The sequence below is a fragment of the Strongylocentrotus purpuratus genome, unplaced genomic scaffold (assembly GCF_000002235.5).
Source record: "Strongylocentrotus purpuratus isolate Spur 01 unplaced genomic scaffold, Spur_5.0 spur5_scaffold_20, whole genome shotgun sequence".
NCBI classification, from domain to species: domain Eukaryota; kingdom Metazoa; phylum Echinodermata; class Echinoidea; order Camarodonta; family Strongylocentrotidae; genus Strongylocentrotus; species Strongylocentrotus purpuratus.
In genome coordinates, this window is record NW_022145606.1 from 24,580,960 (window position 1) to 24,592,325 (window position 11,366).

Here is an 11,366-nt window from a genome sequence, read left to right on the forward strand (position 1 = left end):
GATTTTCTTTATTTAGATCTAATTTTCTAATTTCAAAATCAGATGTAATTTAGGTTGGTTTGCCTATCTCCTAATTACAGTTATCAAAATTTGATAACTTATTATTAAATGCGAAATTTACGAACTTACTTATATGAATTATCCAATTTGTATCTCAGAATCATGAAACAGTACGTTCAAGCACTCGAACATTGAGCTATATGACCCGGCGGCCGATTTATTTCCGGGTCAACCTACCAAAACATAGCCAATGGCCAATCAGAGCACTCGTTTCGTGGGTCAAGCCTGGCTAACTTGTACGTAGCTACGGTAGCTATTGAACGTTTGCAAAGAAAAAATGAATATTCATCAACTAAAACCAAGATGGCTGACAACGAATCATTTTGACTAGGAGACTTTCTCGGATTAATCATTAATTTAGGATCTAAATGAGCAAGCTATCGTACGTCAAATAAGCTATATATACGTTATTTTTTATTTTTTCTAATATAGATTCTAATTATTGTAATATTGCAACATTTATGATGATGTAAAGAGTGAAAATCTTGTTTCATATCTCATTAATCGCGGTTCGACCGAACCGAACCATTTGTTCCGTACAGTCCCCATAGGACGAACTTCAGTCTCTATAATCGGAGGTCTAGTGGAGCCAGACGTAGTCTCAGTAAAACAACCAACGATATTGAGAGACTGAAGCTTTTGGTCTAGGCCAAGCCTTACTTAGCATGCGCCTACCTATACCAATATCATGGTCATGGACATGAAACAGACTTGGCAGTACATGAATCCTGTTGGCATGAACTGACATGCGGTTCACATCACAAAAATGTTGACCTCAGACAGGAGTTTGTAATGTTGATCCAGGCCAGAATTTTGTGTATAAAAAAATTGGTATACAAAAATAACACTGATTTATCATTGTCAATGTAATGCTGAATTGCAAAAAGAATGAACAAACCCTGAAGTGCTGGAAAGGCCTGGCTGGAAGTGTTGGTGATTTTAGCATCTAACATTTAGCGATACTTTCAATGACCGCATTGGGAGACTGTTTCCCTACTTGAGACTGAGAGACTGACATCATGATCCATATTTGAGATTAAGATTACAAAAGGAAACAAGAAAGAACATTCACAAATATGTTCCATTTTTTCAAGCCAGACCTTGTCCTCTCTGCACTGAGGTCAGGAGCCCCGGGGTTTTTATGTATGGATCTTCAAACGAAAGAGAAAAGTGTTATGAAAACAAATGTAGACAATGAGTTTTTAAAATAGAAGATAAAAAGGGGTAATTTGTCATGAGGAATCTACTTATCACATTTTCAATTTAAGCCAAGGTAATCTCTTTGTAATAAATGTAAAGAAAGGAAACTGGTAGTGATGCTGGTATCCCAAATAAGGCTCCGGGGCTCCCAAATATGCTACCAAATATTTTGACAAAAGTCTCTGACAACAGTGTATCAACTCTCAAATAGAAAAGAGTCTCCCATCATAGTGCCTCTACTAGTTGACCTCTGGCTCTGACCAGTTTGGACTTTGTTCATGTTGTTAGACCATGAGGCCATCATTATCTTAAGTTTACGTTTAGTCTGACTCCAAGATAACTTCTTAGTCAAGTCAAGTTTATTTTTAGTATTCATCTGTTTTTTGTTTTATTTTTTTTTTCATTTCAGGTCCATTTACAGATGTTGTCACATCTGAGCTGACACTTTCAAATCCATCGGACAAAATTATCTCCTTTAACATCAAAACAACAACACCAAGAAGGTATTGTGTGAGACCGAACAGTGGAATCATGATTCCCAATCAGAACGTCACTGTTTCAGGTAGGTACTATGGTATGGAAGGAATTTGTATAAGAAGGGGAGGGAGATTAATGAAAACGACATAGAGACAGAGAGAGAGAGAGAGAGAGACGGACAGACTTGTAACAGAATTTGTATCCAGAGTAAGAATTTATGATGTGATAAGTTTTGTAGATTGGGATTTCAAACCTCAAGATCTCCCTTCCATTCCCCAAAATGAAAAGAAGATTGTATTGATTGCATAATTTGCATATTCAATTCATTGTAAGCAAGCTGAATAAGTTATACAGGTAAACATACCAAATTAGTATTCGTGAAGAAGAGATGAAAAGTATACTAAAGAACATGCATACAGAACTTACTATTAATGTTCTTTCTTCCCTTTTCCTTCTCTTCTTTTTCTGCTGTAGTAATGCTACAACCCTTTGACTTTGATCCAAATGAGAAGTACAATCACAAATTTATGGTACAATCAATCGTCATACCAAAGGCAGATATTGACTTGGAAGCAGTGGTATGTATTAGCTCATCTTTTCACTTTAGGGATCATTCAAGGGTTGCTAATGTGCAATGTATCCCCTGGCAGTATGCTGGACGATACTTTGGATTCAGCAGCGTCCGCCGCGTCATATTCTTGTGTCCTCATAACTGTCACATTCCTTGACGGATTTCATTCAAATTTTGTATGGAGGTAGATCTTGGTATTATCTACACACCTTTTTTGTTTGTTGTGATGCTGCCCCCAGTGTTCTGTCAGTATTTCTGTCAAATAAAGTGGATTATCATATATTTGTCCAGTAAACTATGAAGTTTTTTTTTCCGGCAAATGTCTTAATCCTAAGTTATTTTGATTTCATTTCAATCTATTAATGTACGTGTTCATTAATAACATTATGCTGTACTCAAGCATTTTTTTTTTATTATGGGAAGTTCTCCCCCTAACCAGCAGAAAAAAAGAAGGAAAGCATACAGTAAAAGTATGAAACAAATTATGATACATTATAATTCTGATGAATAAGAAAGTCACATAAATATTTTTGCAGTCTCAAAATTGGCAAATATAAGATTTATTTGCAAGCTACTCTCATTGTTTTCCAAGCTACTCTCATGTTTTTCCACTGAAATTTAAAAAATTATTTTTGTTTAATTGTTCGTGAAAAATTTCATTTGTAGTGGAAAGCATCAGATATTGCTGCTATAATGGACACCAAACTAAAGTGTGTTTTTGAATGGCCATCCAACCAAACTCCTGCACCTGCCTCACAAGATCAACTCCTTGCAATCAAACCACCAACAGAACTCCGTTTCCGAGGTAAACAAAAAAGGTATCTACACCCCCCCCCCCTCTTGCCCATTCTTTTAGACTCGGAACTGTTTCTCTTTTATACCCTTCTTTCTATCTTACAATTTACCTTAGGCCCTATAATTAGGTGAAACGTACGAAATCAACGTATGACCTATTTATTTATTTAAGATTTGTCTTAATAGGTGGTATGTCAACGACAGATCACCTATTGATTTCCTCAGAATTTTTTTATTCTTTATTTATTTATTATTTCTTTATTTTTATTTCTTCCGTACAGTTTTGTGTGTACACGTTTACTCGAAATCGACTTGGTCGATTTCCTTCAAATTTCTGTCAGTTATCAGGCCCTATAATTTTAAGTTCTCGAAACCTTTTTTAAGGTCATGGGGTCATTGTGACGTCATCCAGGCGCCATTTTGTAAAAATCAGGTCATTATCATATCTCAATAAGGAGTTATCAAAAATCAACTATATTTAGTATACATTAATGTCAGGTCAAAGGTCAACAAAATTGTCAATACAATCCACACGTTTCAGGCCATTTTAAGGATTTCCAAAATTTGCGCGGGAGCACTAATGTGTGCGCATTTCCGCGCGTACCCGCGCGTACAGGCATTTTGCAACATAGCATCGCCAAATTGTATTTTATTTGGTGACAAAAGACGGCTCTTGTATGTAGCGTCAAAAGCCGTCAAATAACAAAAACATGGCACATAAAAAGATCCTCAGTATTGGGTCTAATTTAAAGAAAACTTAATTTGAACCCGGCCATATTCTGTCTCTCTCTCTCTCTCTCGCTCTCGTTTGTCATTGCCTTAATTTTCCCTCGCTTACTTCATTCTTACCACGGAATATGTAATGTGTATGCACGTGTATGCCTCATCATTGAGAATATACTCACTAATATCGTTGAAATGATTCTTCTCCTACCCCTTCTTCTTCATTTACTTCTTCATAGTAGTTGTAGTTGTAGTAGTAGTAATAGCAGCAGTATCATAATAATCATTATTATTATCATTGTTATATTTATTATTATAGTAATTATCGTAATTATAATCATTATTATAGTAATTATGTGTTATTGTTATTATTCTAGTTATTTGGATGCTTCTTCTTCTTATCATTATTATCGTATAAACAATACGTCATTTGCCAATAATGTATTGCTATAATACATACAAGATGTCTACCAAAACTGTCAATTCGTAGCTGAAATATTATCAAGCCAAACGAAGGAACATTAGAATTTCTATTTTAAATTGAAATAAATTATATAGGAGAAATAAATAGAGAATACAATCATGATTTTGGAACTAGGGGATTAACATGGACATAATGCACTTGTTTACATGACCACATTTTCTCTTATTCATTCTACCTCCAATGTTTTCAGACTGTTTTCAAAACAATATCATGTTTGGTGCTGCTTGTAAGTGGCTTGCATGTTGATGTAGATATACAGTAGGTTTGCGGTTGCACCATGTGTGTGAGAGAGAGAGAGAGGTTTGAGGAGTCCTGAAAAAGGACTCTGACTCGGTAATCTTTCTTGGAGGAGTGTAGTCCTGAAAAGGACTGTTTGTTATCTTTCTTTCTCCAGCACCGCCCTCACCACCCCGACAGACACCCGTACATCAACCACCGCCACCCGCCGAACCCTCAAAGCAGCCGCCAGCCTCCACTATGAACTGGCCGGCCAAAATGACTTAAAATGATCTTGCCAATGTCTTCAATTCCAGCGAAATTTTCTTGAAACAGTCTACATTTTGTCGCGGACAAACTGACTTATTCTTATCTTATGGCATTTTTTACAGAAGATAATTTTAAGAGTAATGTTCGACTGTTCGTACACTACATGGGCCTATGACGAAGGTCGTGTGTCTTATTTTAGTCTGACAGTTTTATTACGGTCATAATTCGAGGCAACACGACGAGAAACTATCTTAATTTTTACTCTCGGTGGAATGCAGTGGTTTAGAAGACCCGACCACTGACTAGATTATGTTTTCATACCCGTTGCACTATATATTGATTTTCCTTTCTCTCTTTCTAACGAATAGTTATACCAAAAACTCGAAATCATCAATATCAAATGTACTAAGTACTAATAAAAGATATTAATTAAGCTTGCTTCCATATTAAGGTTGTTTATAAATATTGTAGTGCATGCATCTATGTGATGTTTCTATTAAGGGTCTGGGCAAACAACTATGCCTCGAAACCACGAATTCCTTCTAATGGACAGACAAGGTCACGCGCTGGCTGAGAGGTGAATATTACCAAATTATGATTGTTTGTATGACTTCTGTAAAAGAAATTGCTAATCTTGCTTGAAATATGATTAAAATGGAAAATTTAAGGTGAAAACAAACTTCGAACGAAAGGAATCGACCAACGTCAAGTCAGTTTTCTGCATGGGGAAGATAGTCTCATGTCAAGACGTCGATTACTATGACCTAAGGAAAATGAGTACAACCTTACCAAACATTGTCATTTACTTGCGTTGTACCAGGGAGGTGAGACTTTGCCCTGGTTGTACAGAATAAAACAAGCCAACCACCTTACAGTAATTATACGAATGCATTCATTTCAAATGTTATAAAGTATTTTCAGTCATACACTAATACCATAACGTTGGAATAATTTCGTTACACTGACCAAGGTTGAAGAAATTGAAGAAGAAAAACAAGTTTGTAAAGATTATTGTGGTTTGATTGTCATTATGAGGAAATTGATCATCAAAGTGTTGAGAAAATAATAAGTGTTATCAAAGACTTTATGAACAACAGCGTATATCGCATGCTCATTATTTACAAACCGAAAATAATAAACGAGAAGCTCAAAAGAAAAGAAAATGTAATAAATGCATAAGGAAATATAGAAAAAGAAGATGAATCAAATGACAAGGCAATACAACAGAAAGAATAGAAAGAGAAAGAAAGAAATATATTAGGAAAGAGAGTAGATGAAAGAAGAGAAAACTCAGAAATACATCAGAAAAGACATATAGAGAAAGAACGGACGAAACAAAGAAATAATACAATTATGGAAAGAGAGGTAGAGAAATAAGAAAAACATTGAAAATATATAAGGAAAGAAAGAAACAGAAAAGCAAATATATACATATGGAGAAATAGAAGATGAAGGCAGTAAAAAGAAAGAAATCCATTAATGGTCACACAAAAAGTGAAATAACGGGAAAACATTTTGTCGAGTATTGTTTGCTGAAGTACGTCGCTAATGTGTATGTGTAAAATGTGATTATGCAGTGCGTGTGGTTGTAAATTTGAACTTTTCTATCCGTGTCTGACCATAGACGTACCACCAACGTTGGTGGTACGTTTATGGTCTGTGACTGACACATCTCATTTCTTATCCCTCGGTTATTTTCCAGTAAATTTTCTGTCATTCCAAAAAAAATTACACCGGTATAGTTGTTAATTGATTGTGTATGTTTATTTTGGAGATCTAGATATAATAATTATATAGAATAGAATATATAATACCTGCCTTCTCGGCCCGATGATACATCTACTAAACTGACACTGAAATGAATACAAAGCAATAAGTTTGTTTACCACAATTGAAATGAACCTTCCTATGAAATAATGTTTCAGACATTCCAAGAAAGAAGAACGATCGCACCGATACAATTTCGTTAAATATTTACTAAAAAATAGAATGGAAAAAATGGAAAATAAATCCAGTATTCAAGTTAAATAAAGACATGATTCCTCCTTTTCCCATCCCCTATACTTTGTATAAGTGGGAATGGTCTTATTAAATATGGTGCCAAAAAATCCATCGAAGAACAACAAGTTACGTTGGTTAAATTTCCTTATAACGGTACTTTCAACAACAACAAAACAATTGAAGAAACAAATTAATCACTCAAAATAAAAACCTGGTTCTCCCATCTCCTATTTACTATTTTTGGCATTTTCGTAATACCAGTTATTCTAAGTTAAATCAAATTTGTTATTTTTTTATCAAATTCTGGAATAAAGGTACAGTTTGTGATTGAAATAAATTCAACAATATAAAGCGGAATTCACTTAACTTTTCATGTTATTACCAAAGAAGACAAAAAGCCAGTCAGTCACTCAATAGTGTCTGACAGTGAAGTCTAGCAAGTAAACGGATTTCCTTGCATAATTTGAATATGAGGACACTGCTAACGTTCAAATTTCACAGATAGGACATACATGACATATTCATAATTCCCGCAAAGTTCCACATGCAGCATTTGAGGTTGGCTGCAAAAGGGACATAGTACCTTTAAACTTGAAGCATTTCGGGAATACTAAGTTTTGACTTATGATAATAGTCGATCGCCCTTCCAACTGCAATATATACGAATGAGTGAAAATGTAACCCTCGTGTGTTCCACAATTCACAGCATAAACATGTTTGTAATTCCATTATTGCAGACCATGCTCGAGAAATTTATTTTTGCAGTGATTGCCATGAAAAAGGCTCACCAAAGGATAATCTGATTATATTGCAAAATAGAATTGGCTAGACGGCCAGTTGGCAACCACTCAAAATATACTATTACAGTTAGAGTAACATAACGCAACAACGTCACTTCAAAGAGATAATAACACGAATGGTATTATTATGAGTACAGTGATCTGGTGAAAGAGACATATATCTAATGACATATACACAAATACATATTGTCTCCTAGTCTGGTTGATGCAGGGGTGTATATATACAAAACAGCATTGGCGATAAATACTTTGCTTGAGACTATCGCAATATATTCTGTGTCTATGGAAAGGGAGAACTTTTTTACCTGCACAGCTGATGACACTCGAGTGATGATGTACGTGGTTCATCTCATGTTTCTCAGCATCAATCCACCATTTAATATCATTTCAGGAATGGATACCAGGAATACTGTAGCACCAAATATGCATCCAACATAAAGGACTAATAAGCCAGTCATTGAAATCGGTAGTCATATTCCACATGATTATTTCCTTTTGGCAATATTATGGGCTAAATTAAAGCACAATGTTGGGAAGATACGGCGCGCCAAGTCTGATAAAACCCCGCGAAACGTTTGAAACAGAGTCCTTCCGGTAACATGGGCAAGGGAATGAAACACGCCTTGAAATAACTAGTCTGTGAGGCACAGTCTCTGATCTGAAACTGTTAACAGATATACATGTACATGTATTATGTTTGGAACAAGCGTCTATTAAAGTGCCTGAGCAGCTACCTTATGCACACCTATGTCGTTTTCGATCATGAAAAATAAAAATACTATCACCAACAATGTTATCAATATCATACTTTTGTTTCCTTCTGATGAACTCTAGACTAATGGGAATAACATAGATTTCTGCCACAAAAGGGAAATGATTACCAAAGTTTAAAAATTATAAAATAAAAGATGTGATTTAGTAACTGAACCCGTGTCTGTCAGCCGAATTAACGGATTTGAATCAAATTGACCTATTACAAACAGTTATGTTGAGAAACATAAATCATAATTTTTACATAAACACCCTTACAAAAATGTACCATGTAAAAACCATGGTTTCAGTACCATGGTTACCATGGTTCTCATGGTGGATGGTAATTTGGACAAAGAACCATGGTAACCATGGTACTGAAAACCATGGTAACACCGAAGTATGATAACCATGGTTCAGTGTTAACATGGTGTTCGGTACCATGGTTACCATGGTTCTCGGTACCATGGTTACCATGGTTCTCGGTACCATGGTTTTCGGTACCATGGTTCTCGGTACTATGGTTACCATGGTTCTTGGTACTATGACCATGGTTTTCGGTACCATGGTTCTTGGTACTATGACCATGGTTTTCGGTACCATGGTTCTTGGTACTATGACCATGGTTTTCGGTACCATGGTTCTTGGTACTATGACCATGGTTTTCGGTACCATGGTTCTCCCACACCTTTCGTTACCATTGTTCTCCTGTACGTAGGTTGCCATGGTACTTGTACTATAATGTTACTGCACGTACCCAGTCGCCTTTCCATTCTGCATGAAGCTTAATAAAAAAGAAAGCATTGATTACATTGCATGATTGATTTTTTGTTATCATTTACAAATCTACTACCTAAATTAAGCACTTTCAACACAGTATTCCTCATAATATCTGCCAGCCCTTGATCATTTAACTTTGAAAGAACATGCTGGTCTGCAAAGTAGACACAAAATGACAGGAGCTGGCATGAAGTCCACTTTTTAGCACAATTATCCATATTCTCAAGGTTCGGCCACTACTCTTTCATCTGTTAACAAAAGACATCACAATAATGTTGATCATTATTGTCAAATGATCATATGACGTATCAAACATCAAACACTGGAAACAATATGTTTACTTTTTTAAAGGCGTTTATTCAAACGAGCTAAAATCTATCTCGCGTAAAATATATAAAACGATTTACAGTCGAAAACTGAAGTCTATTTCTATAGCGAAAGACTGCCGCTTGTTACATTGCATATGACACTAACACTTTCAGCACACAGCAATATTATAAGTAAAGTGGTTAGTCTATTTCTATAGCGAAAGACTGCCGCTCATATTCAATAGTACAATTTACAAACTGTCCTTCCAGCGGAGATGCGAGATTTGTTGACGATGTCGTACTCGAATTTGGTTTGAAGAAACAATTGGTAGCTAGGCCTACTTCCTATGGTAGATCATCGATGACGTTGGGTAATCATCAGCCAAGAGTCTGCAATGTCGATCGGATGCGAAGTCCATGTTTGGCGATGGTGAAACTTGGTATAGAGTTCGACGTCGACGGTGATCGAAGACAGATCGAAAGTCGATAAATTCATCATTAGCCGGAGTCAGGATCAGACTTGGAAACGACGAAAAGCAAATCGAAGACGAAGAAGGTAAAAAGGACGTTCTTACCTTCAATCAAAGTTTGACGTCGATGGTGTTCAAAGACAGAACAAAAGTTGATAATGCCAATGTCCAATTCATTATTAGAGTTCGCAACAAACTTCAAGTTTAAACGCCAAAACGGAGGTCAACGACGAAGAAATGGTGATGGTGGTGTTGATGTTTTGGTCAAGATGATAATAAAGAGCGACGTCGATATGGAAACTACTCATTTGTCATGTTGCGTATATATCTGTAATTTAAAAAAGACAATTTTGAATTAAATAAAAAAAACAAATATGAATATCAACAACTGTCAACATGAAATCACACATGCAGTCACAGAGCAGAGGCAGACATGACATCGATTAGCTTAATTCGTTAATTTGCTGGATTTTTATGCAGTATTCTATTTATTTTCTAAAAAGAATAAAACATTCAATCCTTCGAACAGTGACACTATATACTAACAGTAGAGTTAATGACAATGTGTATGTAAATGGACAAACTTTGCTTTGAAAGTTTGAATGATAAGCCCCATAAACCCATCAAGATACTACAACAAATAACGTACATGGGATCATACATGTTCAGTCTTAACTGTTATCCTGTCGAATGTATTTTAAGTCCCAGTTGACATCATAAATAACTATCTAGACATCGACTAGATCTATGTACATATTGTAAATAAAGTAGATGATTCTTAAACTTACCCATGCTGTTGTAGATTAGCCGGGAAAAACAGAATTCAGCATGATTTTGCAGATCTAAAACACCAAGATGAACACGAGGAATGAAGCTGGACTGTGAACAACAGTGCACGTACTATATTGCTGCATGTACACAGCATACACGTACACTGCACTAGCACTGCTTGTACAGCGATCCTTGGCACACACAATGGCTGCTCCTTGGTTGTGTAGCTGTAGCTGCATGCGCTGGTTGTGTGGGGTTGGGGCTTGTAGGTAATAGTCTTGACTTGTGCAGTCCTTCTTTATGATATTTCAAGCTGTTGCACAATTTCTACATTTACACACTATTGATAAATGGCCAAATGAAAAATATATTTTTTGTAATCATAATTTTTTTCTATCTTGTTCTTAATGATTCTAAAAATTTTTTTAATGGTTCTTATATGTTTTGTTATTTGATTTCATGCGTCCGGTAAAATGATTTCATGCGTTCGGTAATTTGTTGTTGTTTTTGTTTTAAAAAATTGCAAACGATTCCTACCGAACGACTCATACTTGCACATTAATTGTATAATTAAATCAATCAGACAAACAAAACAAACACAACATATGGTACTGAACCATGGTTAGAACCATACAACTGCCAATTAAGTACCACAATGTACCATGTACAAATTCGGAAGTACCATGGTAT

General features: G+C 35.6%; 1 protein-coding gene and 1 long non-coding RNA gene across 2 annotated transcripts in view; one reads left to right on the forward strand and one right to left on the reverse strand.

The window, feature by feature from the left end:
* Window positions 1-4,819, forward strand: part of LOC100891940 (vesicle-associated membrane protein-associated protein A-like) — a 29,582-nt gene extending 24,763 nt beyond the window's left edge. Inside the window, exons 5-8 of the mRNA XM_030993784.1 lie at window positions 1,670-1,822; window positions 2,212-2,315; window positions 2,975-3,126; window positions 4,705-4,819. Coding sequence (XP_030849644.1) covers window positions 1,670-1,822; window positions 2,212-2,315; window positions 2,975-3,126; window positions 4,705-4,819 — 524 coding nt within the window. The remainder of the gene's footprint in view (window positions 1-1,669; window positions 1,823-2,211; window positions 2,316-2,974; window positions 3,127-4,704) is intronic.
* Window positions 4,820-9,463: 4,644 nt separating this feature from the next.
* LOC115927315 lies at window positions 9,464-11,004 on the reverse strand. Its single transcript, XR_004065559.1, has 2 exons — window positions 10,694-11,004; window positions 9,464-10,233 (listed from the first exon to the last, which is right to left on the reverse strand). It is a non-coding gene; the product is annotated as an uncharacterized LOC115927315 (long non-coding RNA).
* Window positions 11,005-11,366: the final 362 nt, after the last annotated feature.